Here is a 17,892-nt window from a genome sequence, read left to right as displayed (position 1 = left end):
TAGTAGTAGGAGGAGGAGGAGGAGGAGGTGTAATAGTAGTATTGGTAGAGAATGTGTAGTATATGAAGCAGTGAATGAGTATGTAGTGAATATTAGTATTACTAACACTAGTGGTATTATTAGTGTTAGTGGTAGTATTGGCTGAATTGGCATTAGTATTATTAGTAGTGGGTGTGTAGGGAAAGTGAGTCAGTGTGTGTGTGTGTAGGGTTAGTGAGCAGGCTGTGATTTAGGACGCGTCCCGGGCAGATCCCTGCTCCCGTGTGTGGGAAGCGTTTCATATTAACACAGCTGTAACTTCAGTCAGAGCGTTGAGTCTCTTCTCCGTGTGTAAGTAAGTACGCGTTGTGTATTTTAACAATAGAATAAGTTGGAACAGGTTGTAAGTGTTAATGAGTCTCTCTCTGTACAATGAACTAAACCTGAACACCGGTTATTGAAGCGCGAGCGCGGTGTTTATCGCTAGCGAAGCGGCTAACGCTAAGTAAGCTTGATCACAGCTGTTTGAAACCAACCTCGGCATTCACAAAAAAAAACCGGTTTCAACTTTAAAGCGAATATTTGCGAGAATTCATCTCGGTGAAATGTTATAAAGTGATCCGGCTCGCGAGTAAACCTCATTTCTGTGTGTTTTCCCACAGCGAAGGCGGATTAGTGTGTTTAACCTAGCTCTGGTGTTGTTGTTATTCTGTCTTCTTTTCCTACCCGCTTTTCGTTAAGAAGCCTTAGGAATGGCCGCTTTCTCTAACGGAAACCGTAGGCAAAGTATTGACAGCCAATCATCGCTCAGAAGGTCATCGTAACTAGCCAATCAGAGGTGAGAAGGCGGGGTTTGTCCCAATACGGGTGAAAAACCGTGTGTTTACAGGATATAAGTCATAATGTGGAGAAAATGTAAAGAAAAGGGAAATGTGAAAAAAAATATATATATATATATATATATATATATATATATATATATATAAATAAATAATATCCGAGCTCGTGGAAATGACTTATATTTAATAAATTACTAACACAAAGCGTGTTTGTCTTAAATCTTAGTGCTGTGGAGGATTTGTGCTTCATGACTTCATATCAGCTGATTTATTTCTGCTTTAAGCATTTAATCACATTTAGTAATGATAATAATAAATAATTCAACCTCTTCAACCTGACAGTTAAAATATAACAAAACTTTATTTTCTTCCTTCATGGTTGAAATCACAAGACAAGATTATAGTGCTCATTTATCGTATAATAATAATGTGTTTGTAATATTTGACACTGTTCTGGATTTGTCTGGTAAATGAAAACCTTCAGCTGCTCAGGTCTGGTGTACGAGCGGGGAGTGACGGTCCGCACCTGTTTCCGTCTCGCCCTGGGATCGCCCTGGGATCGGCGAAACCAAACCTGATCAGACCGGTTTCCAGAGCTGCTGTTTCACACAACACACGATATACGATTCACACCGCTGCAGGGAGGATAAAATACCCACAGTGTGTGAACTGATATCATATCGCAATAAACACACACACACAGTCAGACGTAAAGCTGTAGGACAGTTCCACAACATTAAAAGCAACTATAAACGGATAAAAGCGTGAAGTGTCGTCCTTTAGTTAAGAAATAATCGTAATGTCGGTAATTTGCTGTTGTGTAAGAGGAATAAAACACTCAGAGGCATGCTGTTATAGGAAATGAATCAACTTCAGGGTGGTAACTGTGACTCCGCTTCAGCACACCAGCCAGGCGTTGATTATTTTCCTGTAACAGCACCCCACACACACACACACACACACACTGATTTACTCTTTATGTCTTGTCACCTCTGCTCACAGCTGAAATTCACTAGATGTGTTTTATACAGCAGTGCTATAAACATCAAATACCATTTACTGTCTCTCTTTCTCTTTCACTCCCTCTCTCACTCCCTCTCTCTCTCTCTCTCCCTCCCCCTCACTCCCTCCCTCCCTCTCTCTCTCTCTCTGTGTGTTTCAGAGCAGCATGGCCCGAGGACACCAGAAGATCCAATCTCAGCAGAAAAATGCCAAGAAGCAGGCTGAGATCAAGAAGTCGAAAGGCCACGACCAGAAGACGGCAGCGAAGGCTGCGCTGGTGTACACGTGTGGTGTCTGCAGGGTGGGTTAGAACACACTCACACACACACACACACACACACACACACAGACGCTCGAAATGCTTTTCCAAATGGTGCCTTCTTCATTTTCATCGACCTCTGGGAATTGTTTAAAGATCTCCGGACGATAATTGGGCTTCTTCGGTTCTGTAGCGATCAGAGCAGTGTATTGACTACAATGCATTTGTTTAGTTTTTTAAATTCCAGATGTTATATAATATAAGACTGCTGTAACATCTGTACGTTATAATGTCAGTAGTAAACCGCAGAAGCAGGGGTGATGTGAGCGACGTTATTCACACTCTCGCTGCGTATCTTATGTACATCCAGAAGATTTAAAACGTTCCGCCATCATCGTGATCGTCGTCATGATCCACGTCTCGGATCCGAAAACGCAGATTGTACATTCGAACGTGTGTGCTGATCTAGAAAATCCAGAAGGCTGCAACACAGAACAGTTTTCTGTAGGATTGAAGGTGACGTGAGAGGTTTTTACAACACTGACATGAACTGTAAGAAGAAACACATGTGATTAGAGACACAGCGCTAGTGTTTTTAGTGGAGGAGGAAGAGGAGGATGAAGAGGAGGAGGAAGCGTGCAGCGTGTCAGGAGACTTGTCTGAACGGGACTGCATGTAACATTAAAGAAGTTAAGCACGTAAAATCCGATCTTTCTGATAGTTAATTTGTAAAATAAATGAAAGATACAGCGTGAGTTTCTCTGGAGACCTCATTTGTAAATGGGGACGTGGGGTCGCGACCCCTAGTTCGAGAAACTGCTTAATGTTCTCTTCTGGAGCAAACCCAAAAGTAAAATGGAAAGAAGGTGAAATCACTTCCTCCAGGGGGCGCCACATTACCAGCCACTGACAGTTTCTTTTCTTCTTCTCCTTTTTATTATTATTATTCATGGACCCCTGAATACCGCTGATTTAAGTGTGTTAGCATTAAGGCCTCCTTTAACCAGTCCATTAAAGAAGGTTATCCTTTAAAATCCTATAAATAAATATCCATAGCAGCTAGTGTAGAATGTTTCGTTGGAGTTCTTCCTGAAAGGTCACGTGGCACTCCTTTAAAAAAAATAAGATATTTACATTTCGTTATTAATAAACAAATTTATTTAAACCTTTGTTGCTGCAGTTTGACATATATCCACTAGGGGGCGTATTAAAAACTCACCTATGTGAGGATGAGTCGTAGCTGTTCCAGTCGCTGTGGGGTGATGATTTTTTTTAAAAAGCGTTCACATTCTGTGTACGATTTTATTCCCAACCTTACACCTTTCTGTTCTACGACTTTTTAAAGCTATAATGTATTTCTTTCGGGCCGGGACATGCGGTATTTTAGATCTGGAATACACTGTATATCGACACACTCGATAGTTATAAAACAGCACACGGTTCAGGTCACATGACCGTTTTCCCTGAAGTGATTTGAACGTGTAGTGCAGTACACAGTGTGGAGGAACGCGTTACTTTAATGCAGGAAGGTAAAGCTTCCGAATAATAAATAAATAAATAAACAAACCTCGCTACGTAGCTGTAACGCGTATCTATATAAAACGCAGATCTATGATCGACTTGAACGCAGCTCTGACCTGTTTGTGGGGACGTTTTCTTACGATCCGAGGACACATCAAACACAACGAAGTTTCGATTTTAGAAGAACTCGCAACTTCAAGCGGATTAAAAGTCATTCTCGGGTCTTGTAGTTACGTGAAATAACCCGAGCGGGTTTGAGGTCAGGGACCGAATAATTCAAAATGCCGTAAACACGACAGCTGTGTAGCTGGTGCGCAAAGCCGAAAGCGTCCGTGTCCGACGTCTTGCTTCGTTTTTTATTTTAACGACCGTATTTACGTCGTGGCGTTAAAAGCATGTACGTGCGCGTAGCAGTGTGTATCCGTAACACGGATTTACAAATCGCTTACGTTAAATAAGAGGAGAAGGTTTGAGATTACAGACTTGTCGTCATGGCAACAACTTCAAAGAACGGCGTCGAATAACGAAGCGATTCAGATGTCGTAAACATGACGGTCCAGCTGGTTCACAAAGCCTCGTTTTTTGATTTCAGCCATGTATTTGCGTTCTACGATGGTAAAAGTTATGTACGTAGTAGTGCGTGTGTGTGTGTGTGACTCAAATGTATAAATCGTTTACGTTAAATATGCGTTTCAGGTTTGTGATTAGGGACTTGTCGTCATGGCAACAACTCCGAAGCACTAAATCATTCAGAATGAAGTCACATCGTAAATTCTCGTTTTTATTTTATTTAATTCTATACCTGTGTGTGTGTGTGTAGGACGTGTTATTCAGGCTAGCCGTAGCGCGTTCTCTAAACCGTTCTGTCTCTCCGCAGTCGCAGATGCCGGATCCGAAAACGTTCAAGCAGCACTTTGAGAGCAAACATCCCAAAAATCCTCTTCCTCCGGAGCTGGTGGGTGTGGAAGCCTGAACGTCGCTCCCCAAACCTGCGCTGCGGCTTCACGGTCAAAGACTGTTAATGGTGTCAACTGTTTCCCCAACGGCAAAAAAAAAAACGCACGCAGACGCCTGCCTGTCTGCCTGCCTGTCTGTGTGTCTGTCTGTCTGTCTGTCTGTCTGATCAAATACACACTGGTTTGGTGTTTAATCCGTGTAACTCACCGCTGCGCTGGTGTACGGTGGGGCTGATGATAAACGGCTGACGGGTGTGAGTTCCCGATAGAATTCTAGAAGTACCGTATTTTCCGGATTATAAAGATCTAATCTATAAATACAGTGATCTGATAACGACTTCTGTGTTCTGCTAACGTTGCACCTGCTCACGTTCCCGCCTTCGTTTGACCTTCTAAAGATAAGTATTATTTTAACAGCCAGCGTCTTTTAAAGTGTCGCGTACGGCGAATGTTACGGAACGACAAGCAAGCTGTATATTGTTGTTAATTATACAGCAGAGTGACGTAAGTATTTCTGATTTCTTCTTCCTCAAGAGACCGGCGGAATTATTCAGCATTGGATCTTGTACTCCGGAAAATACGCTCATCAGAACCTGTGGTTGAATGGATTTTATGTAAGATATAAAAGTGATTTTTTTGGGTTTTTGTTTCTCTAATTTCTCAGAGATGACTGGATGTAAACGAGGGTGATTACCACTTTACTATACTCCTTTAATTTCGCTGCAGAAATACTGATTATTCATCACTGGAATGGTGTTCAGAGATCTGTATTGGAGACGACGTCCACGCTTCTGTCACCTGCTTCCTGCGCCAATGTAATATAACATCCTAATAAAGTCTAATTTTCTTTACGAGGTCTCATGTCTCACTTTTTGCTCACTTGCCAGTCAAGGGGCCGGGCTTACGTTATTAAATTCTAAAATCAACATTTATAGAAAATAACGTTTATACTGCTGTATATTGTACCTAGCAAAGCTAGCGGGCTAATAAACGGCTAGCTGTGTGCTGCATTTTGAGCGTCTGGCTGCATATTAGCTCTGATGTGTTCAGGTAGCTGGCTAGCTAACGGTGTTAAAACAATTCGATGTTTGCTTTTAAAATAAAAGTATTTTATGCTAAGCTGGACAGGATGTTGAAATGACTGCTAGTGAACTTGGGTGCTAGTATAAATAAATACTTTGCTACCTTACTAGTAAAAAAAAAATGTTTTAGCTACCGAACATTAGCTAGCTTGTTTGATGGTTACCTGTTTAAGCAGATTACCTCATTTTAGTTAATCTCTGCTAAGTGCTGTGATTAGCTAGGAGGCTAGCTTAGTTGTTGTTGATTAAATCAAAAATTGGTTTTATGTTGAGCTCAAGAACTGGGGAAAAAAGAGAACGTTTAGACCAACAGGACAGTCGAACCTTGACTTCAATTGGACTTAAGTTGGAGTAAAATTTTCTGGGCGTGGATGTTTTTAATGAATACCTGAGAATCAGGTGAGCCACGCCCTGAGAGAACCCGAGCGAAATGGTTAAAAATAGCAGAATAATATAGCAGCCGTGTTGAAAATTAAACATACAGACCGAACGAGAACTTTATCATTCGAAACACTTCTAAGATACAGCTCTGCTGATAAACTTTAGGCCACGCCCCCTAACCTGGTTTACACATGCACATTTAGGGCACCATGTTAAAATGGAGGCTTCTGTTTATTGTTAGTGACATCAGCCTCATAGCTTTTAGACTGGAACCTTGTAGACAAATTTCACCCGAACTATTGTTTGGATATTTGACTCTAGTCCAGTTGATATTGGCGGAAGTTCCTGCCTCGGGATGACAACGTGACGGATTTTAGGAGACTCTCTTCAGGAACAGGTTTAATAACAGTTTGGTTCCCATCTTATAAATTCTGTTTGCAGTATCAGCGTTTGTGTAAAGTGGGTTACTCCATCAAACGCTCCAGTCCATAGAGGAAACACGTGACTGTTGGAAAATAGATCATTCCCTCCCCCTCCCCATATACTCTCTCTCTCACACACACACAGAGCGGGAACGGAAGGTTATGGGAACGCTGCTTTTATTAGAACGTCCCAGCGTCCTTTGCTCCAGTTTTTAAAGCCCCGATGGAGCAGAAGATCTGCTTTTAAAGAAAAGGCCTCGTTTTTACAGTAAGAGTTATGCTTACACATTGCAGGGAAGCCTGAAATATAATAAAAAATATCTGACTGTTAAAAATGTTTAATGTTGTAGAATTGCCTTTTGGTATTGTTTCCCCCTTTTTTTTTTTTTTTTTTTTTTTTTTTTTTTTTTAGAAAATAAACTCTATTCTATGGCAATAATGACGTGTACTTCACTGCAGTTTTCATGTCCTGACTCGTCTAAACCCGTCGTGTTCACTTTACATTACAGGAAGTGCTTTGATTGAACGCAGTACAACCTGCTGTGAGGTAAACTCTGAAACTATTCGCTCACTAACTCATTAAGTCATCAGGAAAGCACGCCATTCTTCTTAAATTAAACCGAGACGAACGATTAAAGTACGTAATACGCGTTTGCTAGTTTTGACAACGAGCTAAAGTAAGTAAATATGAGTTAGTAACAGTAATGTTATCTTATCTAGCTTATCTTAGCTTATTTTCCCTGAGCTTCACTCCACTACGCTCCTCAGAGAACACGTTTGGTTTGCGTAACGTTTTTTGAATGTTACAGTTCTGCCGCTTTTTGGTTGCTATAAACGTTTTCTGGATCTTCTGAGAAACTGTTTTACAGCTTTTTCTGAGCGACGTTTTTTTAAGTATAGGAACGTTAACGCAAACATTTATACGAAGCTGGTCTGTATTCAAAGTGAGGTTGATGGACTTTTTTAAAAAGTCGTATTCGTCACAATTCTCAGACAGCTCCGAATTCAAACGCTGACGTTTCTCACTATGGCGGAAGCCGTACAAGCTGGGTTAGCGATCAGCGCTAAGTTCAAGTTCAGTGTAATCTGAGCAATAATAATAATAATTTAAAAAATCATAATAATTTAGCGACACACAGTATGAGCGTAACGTTGGTGTTCCTGATGATTCTGTCACAATATACTTTTTTTTTCAGAATCTAACAGCGATGTGCCAAAAAGGAAAACCTAAATTTATAAGTGTAATTAGCTAGTTTATGCTAGGCGTTTATGTTGCACAGTTGCCTAGCAACAGTGTTGTTACACGGTCAAGCTTAGCTTCCTTATTACACATGAATTCATTATGAAGAGAAAGCGTAAAGATCTAGGCAAAACTTTCAAAATTGTGAATTAGCTAGTTTATTCTGGCACTTTATGAGGATCTGTACCTGACTTTACACACTGTTTAGGGAATTTCACAATTTTATCGTAAACATTGTGCCGAAATCCCATCAAGTACATTTAACTCAGCGGCAATGCTGGGGTTTTTGTGTTACAGAATACTACACAACATGACAATGAACATATTAAACAATAGTTAAACGCTCCTTTGTTTTAAACTCTGGATAAAATGAGATTCCTTTCCTCCTTTCTTTAAACCCCACAATAAAGCCAGACTTTATAGCACAGGATCCTCGTCTGCACTCTACACATGTGTGAAGTGTGCTTTTATGGAAATACTGACAGAAATCCCAGCCGAGGCTCTGAAAACAGTGTGTCACGGCGGCCTTTTCCAGCTGTGGTCATTACTTCCTCAGACGACGACTCATTCAGCAACAGGATCTCCATTTTTACCCGTGTGACATGTAGAGGATGTGAGTTGTGAGACTGGGAGGAAGGATCAGTCCACACAACATCCTTATGAAAAGAAAACAGGCTCGCTACCGTTCGAGCCGGTTTTCAGCCATCTTTCAGTCTTTTTCCTCTGCAGACCCACGCCTTCCTTCCTTCCTGCACATCACTCGCTTCTCAGGTTGCAGAGCTACAACCATCCGTTTCTTTCCTTATCCATTTATTTATGATGTCCTTTTATTCAACACACCTCCCAGTTATTTCATTAAATATGTATATACTGTATATTACTTCACCAAACTATACAGAGCTTTAAATGTTGGCGTTTGCGCCCAGCTCTCCAAATTCACTATCAATGCATTTCCAAAACCATTCAGTATTTTACAAAATTGTATTTTGTTGTTTTGAAATTCCTCTAAAATCCAATAAATAAATAAATAAATACATACATAAAAATACAGACTGGCACCTTGTTGAGGAATATTTCCTTTCCTTCTACAGAGAAACTTCAGTTTCTCTAAATACAATTATTATGTAAGTTGTCTGTGATTAAAACTTGCAGTCCTACATGGTATCACTGAAAATTTCTCTCAATTGACATAAACGTACATGAACATTAATATATCAGTATTATATTGAATAAATCTCTTATCAGAGTGAGCCAAGACGGGGATCCAGACTAGAAACATACTATTTGTACGTAAAAGCGACTTATTCAACGTTTTTTTGTCTCTTTTATCTTAAAAAGTTCACTATACTTTGCATGATTTGTAGTCTTTCATACATTTATAGTTAATTAATTAGTATTTAATAAACGCGTTTTGTGGTAAATACTCAATTTGACCTTTTAATCTTTCATACGTAATATGATTTTGTATTGAAAATGAAAAGTACTGTAACTAATCTTTGTTTTTGTATAAACAGAGATTATTAGTGAGAGTATTAGTGTCATTTTTGTAATGTTATTAAAAAACAAAGACGTCTCTTTATATATCTCACACACCAGATGTCTGTAGTATTATATGTAATACATGTTAGATGATAACACTAAATATAATTTTATGAATAATATCTACAGGATTGCATTTAAAATGACTGATCACATGGTTTTGGTTGATATTTTAGAATAATTGGCTTTTCCTGAAATATACGATGGATATTTTCGGACCTGAAATATAATGTTGTATGAGTTAAATATAGTAATAAAATATAGTAATTATACTGTATGTAATGCAATATAATGTACAGAACTGAACTTGAAATGGCTGCCTTGAGGTGGAGTCGAAGGATTGGTTGTGGGCGGGGCTATCTCGACCAATCAGATCAGCCCGGCATTCCTGGGATCCGCGTTGCCATGGCAGCCTTTGACGTCAGCGCCACTCAGCCCCTGCCCCTGCTCCAAGGAAGCTACGAGTGGGTGGGAGACCCCGTGGATGCGTCCTGGAAGAGCGCGCGGATTGTGACTGTCAACTGTGCAGCAGCAGGAACATCACCGGTCTGAGGTAAAGGTACGGCTCCATTTTGGGTTTATTTGTGTTAAACATTTAACTGTTTTTCTTTCTTTCTTTCTTTTTCTAAATTTTGGACGTGTTTTGTTTCCTTGTTGTCTTTTATTTTCCACAGGGCGTTGAGTAGTAGGTTTTTAGCCAGTGATGTCCCGCCAGCTTTTGTGTGAATGTTCCTGTCAGTTATCACAAACAAGCAAAAAAAACAAAACCCAAAAAACTAAACCTATATATATATATATATATATAACAACATCTTAATAGAATAATAGTTTGGTTTTAAAACAAACAAACAAACAGTACAATTGCTTGCATTTCTGTTATCAGTCCTATATCTAGTGTAGTGTAATGTGAGGCGTGTCTCTCAGTCATGACACTAACACTTCCTATTGCAGACATTTTATATTAAATACTCATTTTACACCTTTAATACTAACAAATCTACCACCTAAACGTGTATTACGTGTTGATTAACTTTATCAATTTACTGTTTTATTAAATAAATGTCTGTCTGTGGTACTAGATAGGCACGATCCAGTCAAAGATCATACTAACACTTTTTTTTACTGGTTTTATTTTCCAAAACTTTTCTAAAATGTCAGTTTTTAGTTTACAGAAAGATGAAACTTGTCGTTGAAGTAATCTCAATAGAGGTTACTGCAGAACCGAATAGATCTGAGACGAAATCATGACGGAATGTATTGATCGACATTGTAGAATTTTTAGAAATAATACTGTAATTGTAGTTTTTAACTGTGTTGATTATCCTTATAACTTAATTTAAAGTTGTAACATTAATTATATGTCCGTGTCTGCCACATAAATCAGTGAAAATTAAATTTTGTTTAAAATAATGAAAGAAATAAATAATAATTTTTAAAAAACTTGGCTCCACCCACTGTGCTGTGATTGGCTCATTCTTTACTCTGTCACAATTAAACCCCGAAACAGGTTGCGATACTTTACAGCATCGTTCTGGATTATGTTTTTATATTTTTGCAGTGTATCTGGAGCCCTTTTAGCATTTATTAAGATTAGGTTTAGTTACAGCAGCTATTTTTCTCTCTCTTAAAGTTAATAAGATTTGAAAAAATCGCAGCTTGTGGTGTTGGCGAGAAACCACGAAGGAGCGTAAACTCTGTCCTGAAGACGTCAGAAAACTTCAAGTTTTAAAGCTTTACCTCTGACACTGGAGACTCCTTCCATCAATTTTACTGAATGTCTCCTTCACCGATCTTGACGCCTTCCGACCCCTCGCGTGATTAACACCGTGACCGTTATTGTTTCTGGTGTCTCCGCTGTAGAACGCAATCGCCATGGATAAAAGCGAGCTTGTGCAGAAGGCCAAACTGGCCGAACAGGCCGAGCGTTATGACGACATGGCCTCCGTGATGAAGCAGGTGACGGAGAAGGGAGAGGAGCTGACGGACGAGGAGCGGAACCTGCTCTCGGTGGCCTACAAGAACGTAGTGGGGGCGTGCCGCTCGGCGTGGAGGGTCGTCTCCAGCATCGAGCAGAAGATGAAGCTGGAGAGCAGTGACAAGGAGCAGATCGCCAAAGAGTATCGCGAGAAGATCGAGTCCGAGCTGCAGACCATCTGCAACGACGTGCTGGTGAGAGTCAGTCAGTGATGTCGCTAGGAGTGTGCTGAAATGCAAACTGGCATGGGTTATATCTTTTGATTACGGGGTGCCAATACTTATTAAGCGCCGTATCGTACAATCCTATAACACACACTCGTAATACAGTTAAAAAAGTTACCTGATAGTTACACACATGGGGGGCGGAGTTTGTCTAAAACAGGCGTGTCTTAGTTGCGCTTGATTCTGAACTTGAAGTTGCGCGCGTTTTTCTTGCGTGATTTAGGATCGAGGGAGGTGCGGTATTAAGTCGAGCGCCTCTATCTGGCAGTTTGATTTAACCACAGTGTTTCACGTTAAAAATATTAGACGCGTTTTCTATCCCTAGATTGTTGTTTTCGAGATTACGTGCAAACGAACGTGTTTAATGTCCCCTTTGAAGTGAACGAAACGCGCCGTGAAACAGGAAGACAGGGTGGGATATATCGAGTGGCTCCGCCCCCTTTTTAAATAACCAGTAGCGTTCAGCTTACCTCATAGCCCAGGCTAAGTCGCACTGGACTGTTAGTACCATGGATTTTTATAACGTTGTGGGCAGGACACTTCAGATTCTAGAGAGTGTTTGATTGGACAGAAAATCTGATGAGAAGCTGAAGTGCAGAATGATGTCATCAGAATGACATATAGATAACCTTAAGATAACTACATATTCACACTGAAAGCCACAAAAGTTCAATTTTGAGTTCATGGGGACAGACCCTCAGAAAGTCCACTCGAGCTGCTGCGTAACCCGGTTCTGAAGACCAGGACGTTTCAGTGCGTAAATACCGATGTAACCGTTTGAACTTAAATTAACGATGGAACCCAGAACGAGATGATTCACAGTCAGGTAATGATTTGACCGTTTAATAATCAACGCATCTCTAACGACAATATCAGATAGCGCTAAATCCTCACAGCCGCTGAAGCGGGCCGAGGCTGGAGGCGGAGCCCGGGGCGTGAAAACCTCATGCAGATCTAGAACACTGATCTAAGCTGATGACTGCGGTGATGTATTTGGTGAGAGTGGTGTGAAACTGCTGGCTCTGACAGGTTTACCTGCTCGCACAAGCATCTTCAGAAATGTACACAGGCCCAGACTCAGCAAGGCATTCAGTACAGAAAAAACACACACACGACCCGAATCAGCCAATCAGCACTCGCCTTACAGGAACTGTTCATGCGTATCAGATATCTCTCTCATACACAGAGTGGAAGCTCAGTGGAACAAGTTCCTGTTCTCACTTATGTTACAGCAGCTATAAACAGCCCCCCCCCTTCTCTCTATCTCTCTCTCTCTCTGCTGTTACTATAGAAACAAGCGCATTAATATAAAGCTGCACTACTGTCAGAGCTGCTGTTATAGAAAGCTAATCAACACCTTCTGACCCATTCAGTCTCGCAATGTATATGGTTTAGATTTCATCTAAAATTACTTGTGTGTGTGTGTGTGTGTGTGTGTGTGTGTTTTTCAGCATCTCTTGGACAAGTTCCTGATCCGCACCTCGTCTCCAGCCGAGAGTCAGGTGTTCTACCTGAAAATGAAGGGAGATTATTATCGCTACCTGGCCGAGGTCGCCGTGGGAAACGACAAAACAAGTGAGGTTTCATCTTTTACACGTTTTACACACGGAACAGATGGAAGATGGGTGAGCGAACAGATAGATGAATAGGTAAAGAGATGGATAAAGAGACAGAGGTATGGATATGCAGATGAATAGAGAGATGAACAGAAAGACATGTTAGAAAGATAGGTAGACAGATGGATGAGTAGAGAGACAGGTAGAAAGATGGATAAGCAGACAGACCTATAAATGAACAGATGGAGGGAGGGCAAGTACAGAAAGGTACGTGGAAATATATAGTGGTGCTGCTACAAGGACAGACAGGGTTAGAGACAGACAGGGTTAGAGACAGCCATACAGATGTACAGACAGACAAGTGGATTGACAGACAGGCAGAGAGACGGATGGACAGATAGGCAGAGAGACAGACAGAGGGACAGAGAGAGACAGGCAGATGGACAGAGAGACAGATACACAGGCAGAGAGACAGATAGACACATGGACAGGCAGAGAGACAGGTCTGTTATAATTTGTATTGTAATTTATTGCTTCATGACGCCTCTCAGCAATTCTTCACATTTATACACCTGAATGATCCACACACACACACACACATACACCCCCGCCACACACACACACACGTGCACTGACTCGCTGTGTGTGACGGTTTCCTGCTGGCTGAATCAGGACATTAGGAGCAGGTCTCAGCTTGTGCTCCACACCCATGAGAACACGAAGGAAGGAGAAAAATCACAGAATCTCACACTGACTGTTTTACACACACCAAAACTCTTCTCTCTGATACACACTGAAGATGATCAGCGCTCAGAAACACACCCGTACACCTGAGAAATGTAGCATAGCTGTGTGTGTGTGTGTGTGTGTGTGTGTGTGTGTGTGTGTGTGTGTGAGAACCGCAGTAAAGTCACATTTATACAGCACTGTAAGCAGCTAAGTAACACAACATGATGAAGATGAGTGTTAAAGCGAGCTCATAAACATATAATGAGCGCGTGGGACACACACAGTCACACCAACAACAGCTGCACCAGTGCTAAATAAATAAAAATAACAAGAGAAGTAAATGCTATCAGGACTCGCTCAGTGTGCATCTGCACATTTCCCTCCAGGCATCGTGGATAAATCCCGGGAGGCCTACCAGGCTGCGTTCGACATCAGCACAGAGAACATGCAGCCCACTCACCCCATCCGACTGGGCCTGGCGCTCAACTTCTCCGTCTTCTACTACGAGATCCTCGGCTCACGCGAACAGGCCTGCGAACTCGCCAAGAAGGTGAGGAGACCCCCGCGTCCGGGTACAGTCTCTTCTGGGCTCTGTCTCAATTCAGATCTCACTTCTACCTTCTAGCTAGCTTTCCGACTCGCTACATCTCCAAGAGACACCGCTTTCCCATTTCTAAACCTCAAACTATTTCACCCCCCAAAATCAGCCTGCTTACATTCCTCTGAAAAGAAAGAGGACAAGTATTTTCCTGTGGTTTTACAATAATAGTGCGGGTTTACGTGGGGTTGCTGTTGCTATGGTTACCATACGAGCCAGCTGTAGCTGTGTAGATGATTTTATTTCCAGGGGAAGTTGGTAACGCTGTGTCCCCGTTTTTTTATTTTTTATTTAAAGAGGTGAAAACGAGGGAAGTGGGTCATGTGGTCTCCAGCAGGAGTTTTAGAAACCCCGGAGCTTTGTGCCAGTTTTACATGTTCGAACAGCGTCTGTTCTTCATCTAGGACTGAGACGCATACACCTGAAGCGGATTTTTCCTAGAGCAGCCCGTGTTTTATTCCTCTTACACCGCAGTACAATTTTTATTAATGATCAAAGTCAGTTCCTGTTCTCACTTACGTTACAGCAGCGTATACACACTCGCTGCCTCACCAGCCTCGTTAGCCTTTATTAAGTTCATTAGACAAAAAACCCCTCACCCTCTGACGCTGGAGACTCCTTCCAGAAAGGTTTATGTGGAGCATCTGCCGTACGAGTCCCTTTGTACGAGCTGTTGCTGTAGAGAATTAATCAACACCTGACCAATCAGAGTGCAGTGATCAGGTCGTGTATTATTTATTATTATTATTATTATTAATATTATATATAATAAACCACAAACAATTCCAGTTTCACACCTTGGAAACAGGTGTGGGGAGGGGCGTGAAGAGGGAGGGGTGTGGTCTGTGGATTGGGCGGGGCATTTTGTATATTATTTTCTCCCATGGCCCATTTTTCACGAAATGATTCCCTCAGATATTTTTTAAAGACACTGTTTATTTTATTGCGTGTTTCTGACGGTGTCTCGATGTTGTTTTTGTTTGTTTGTTTGTTTCCAGGCGTTCGATGATGCGATTGCCGAGCTTGACCAGCTGACCGAGGACTCGTACAAAGACAGCACGCTGATCATGCAGCTGCTCCGGGACAACCTGACAGTGAGTTCCCCTTCATTCACTTCCTGTTTCTGGGGAAACGCCTCTCGGCCCGCGTTCCGAGGGGAAACCGGTGATGTCACTCTCTCTCTCTCTCTCTCTCTCTCTCTCTCTCTCTCTCTCTCTCTCTCTACAGCACCGGAGTGTTGAGATCGTCCGATATCTCGGGCTCTGGTCTGGAGACGTGTGAATGTAATGTGTGTGTGTGTGTGTGTGTGTGTGTGTGTGTGTGTGTGTGTGTGAGAGAGAGAGACAGCGTGTGTGTAACGAACAGTGTGTGTTTTCTCTCTTTCTTCCAGCTGTGGACTTCAGACAATCAGGAGGAGACGGAGGAGGGACGGGAAAACTGAGAAGAATAAACACAAACAAACAAACAAAAACTGCTGAGAGCCTGATACACACTCTCTGCTCCTCCACACCAGCCTCTCCTGTTCGTGTGTGTGTGTGTGTGTGTGTGTGTGTGTGTGTGTGTGTGTGTGTTTAGGAGGGTGAGTTGATCTGGAGATTTGATCATGCCATGGGGCACAAACTAGAGGGAGGGATCATTTTTAATAAACTGGACACACTCATGTATGTGTGTGCTTTATACCTACATGTAAATGTTGTTTTGGTGTGTGTGTGTGTGTGTGTGAGAGAGAGAGAGAGTTTGCTTAGAGGTTCAAACTGAAATTGGACTCCAGTCTGAACCGATACATCGATATTAAATCCCTGTATTGTGATAATTGCCAAACTTTTTTATTGCGGTTCATGATATCATTGTACTAATCTATTTAACAATTTACACTCGATATTTTCCAAATGTCCGGATCACATGATCATCTGGTAATATTCGGTTCTCGGCACGCGCTCGTCCCCGAGCTTCGCCTTTTCTCGGTTCGCACCGAACACCAGGAAGTTGAGCGCTACGTCAGAGGGTTTGTGCTGTTATAGTTTTAAGTGAAACAAACTGAGCTTACTTTTGTTTTTGTTTTTAAATGTAAAAATCTGATAAACGTAGCCTGGGTTTTTTATTATTAATTAATCTTGCATTTTGTTAGCATGACATAGAAATAAGTAAATCTGAGCGTCTGTACCGCGTGTGTGTGAGGCCTCGGCTTGCCGTGGAAAAGACTGTTTAATGACGGGTGAGTGTTGATCTGTGGAGGTGAAACTCGTAGCTTTATTACGTAACATTCTTACCTTGGGAACAGTTTCGGGGTTAAATTAGCCACCAGGTTTTTAAGCGTCTACTTTCAGGTTCTTCTCAAATTCGGAAGCGTATTCGTTGTGAAATATCACGACTTTGTTTAGGTTCGTCACGCGCTCCAGCGTCCGACTCTAACGCCACTGTTTCTGCACTACTGTTGGGGTTTTCTTTCTTTACATCAGCGTGTCGTGTCATTGTCGCCGTCATCTCGGGGGTGTGTGTGTGTGTGTGTGTGTGGCTCAGGTCAGTTAATCAGGGTAAGTGAACATCTGTGCTAGTTCCAGCCGTGTGTCTGTACCACAGCTCAGCGTGTCACTGTTACTGTCAGCGGTAATCAGGTGGGACGGGTTCATTTCAGCCAAATAAAGACAATGACAAACAAAAACATCTCCTGGTTTCTTCTTTCACTTCTACGTCTGTCTCTTTACCAGTCTGTCTGTCTCTTTGGTGACTGGAACTTCTTAATTATTGCCCTGATGGTGAAATGGCCATTTTCAATGCTTGTGCTATTTTCTTATAGCCACGCCCCATTGTGTGAAGCTCAACAACCTTTTCCTGCACATCACAGCTATATTCCTCGCTCTTACCCATCGTTATGAATGACTAAGGGAATTTGGCCTGTGTGTTACCTCATATTTATGCCCCTGTGAAACAGGAAGTCACGGTTGAACAGTTTCCTGTTCCTAGTCACCCACGTGTACTAAAAAATTTTTAAAATATTAATGGGAAAATACTTCAAATATATACTTCTCATTTGAATTCATAGGGGTGCCAATAATTGTTTCACACCTATATTTAACAAAGCTATATTTGTTTGGATAAAACTTAATTTTTTGTAATTGTTTGATATCCATGAGAGCAGAGTATTTTTGTGAATTTTTTTTAACAAAACATCAAAAGGTTAAACTCAAAGACAATTTTTCACAGCCGCCTTCTCTCATATTTACCAAGGGTGCCAATATTAATGGAGGGCACTGTATATACTGTCTGTCCATTTGTCAGTCTTTTTATCTGTCTGTGTGTCTGTTTATTTCTGGTCCAGGTTGCTGTCTGTCTGTCTGTGATTCTATCCTGTCTGTACGTTTGGTCTGTCCTGTTTGAGATGTTGGGTTTGTTCAGGTTTGTGTACAGGATGGTGAGTTTGCAGTAAATCTCTGAGTGTCAGAGCGGATTCTTTCCAGAACGTTCCGTCTCTGGCTTTGGGCGTGTCTCTGCCTCAGAGACGAACGAGCTCCAGCTAATAACACAGGAATGTTTCACATGGCCGTGTGTGTGTGTGTGTGTGTGTGTGTGTGTGTGTGAGTGTGTGCTGT

The 17,892-nt window shown here is 41.6% G+C and overlaps 2 protein-coding genes and 1 long non-coding RNA gene across 12 annotated transcripts; all 3 read left to right on the top strand.

Annotated features, from left to right (window-relative positions):
- On the top strand, positions 1-5,407 carry znf706 (zinc finger protein 706). 10 transcript variants are annotated; one of them, XM_053613394.1, is made up of 5 exons: positions 1-334; positions 721-817; positions 1,303-1,478; positions 1,981-2,121; positions 4,478-5,407. In XM_053613394.1, the coding sequence occupies exons 4-5, from the start codon at positions 1,987-1,989 to the stop codon at positions 4,571-4,573; spliced, it is 231 nt and encodes a 76-aa protein (XP_053469369.1). In that variant the 5' UTR covers positions 1-334; positions 721-817; positions 1,303-1,478; positions 1,981-1,986; the 3' UTR covers positions 4,574-5,407. The 10 variants fall into 10 exon arrangements, 9 of the variants coding, with proteins under 9 accessions (XP_053469369.1, XP_053469375.1, XP_053469370.1 ...); XM_053613398.1 differs by lacking the exon at positions 1,303-1,478 and having other exon boundaries at positions 2-330; positions 724-817; XM_053613392.1 differs by lacking the exon at positions 1,303-1,478 and having other exon boundaries at positions 2-334.
- An 815-nt stretch (positions 5,408-6,222) lies between these two features.
- Positions 6,223-8,842, top strand: LOC128600278 (uncharacterized). Its single transcript, XR_008384536.1, has 3 exons — positions 6,223-6,709; positions 6,951-6,988; positions 8,092-8,842. It is a non-coding gene; the product is annotated as an uncharacterized LOC128600278 (long non-coding RNA).
- A 796-nt stretch (positions 8,843-9,638) lies between these two features.
- ywhaz (tyrosine 3-monooxygenase/tryptophan 5-monooxygenase activation protein, zeta polypeptide) lies at positions 9,639-16,964 on the top strand. Its single transcript, XM_053612632.1, has 6 exons — positions 9,639-9,779; positions 11,081-11,389; positions 12,871-12,994; positions 14,091-14,254; positions 15,301-15,396; positions 15,693-16,964. Exons 2-6 carry the CDS (start codon positions 11,093-11,095, stop codon positions 15,741-15,743), a joined length of 732 nt encoding a protein of 243 aa, XP_053468607.1. The 5' UTR covers positions 9,639-9,779; positions 11,081-11,092; the 3' UTR covers positions 15,744-16,964.
- Positions 16,965-17,892: the final 928 nt, after the last annotated feature.

The sequence above is a fragment of the Ictalurus furcatus genome, chromosome 24 (assembly GCF_023375685.1).
Source record: "Ictalurus furcatus strain D&B chromosome 24, Billie_1.0, whole genome shotgun sequence".
In the NCBI taxonomy this organism is placed as follows: domain Eukaryota; kingdom Metazoa; phylum Chordata; class Actinopteri; order Siluriformes; family Ictaluridae; genus Ictalurus; species Ictalurus furcatus.
Note: the sequence above shows the minus strand (reverse complement) of the source record. Positions and strands in the feature narration are given on the sequence as shown.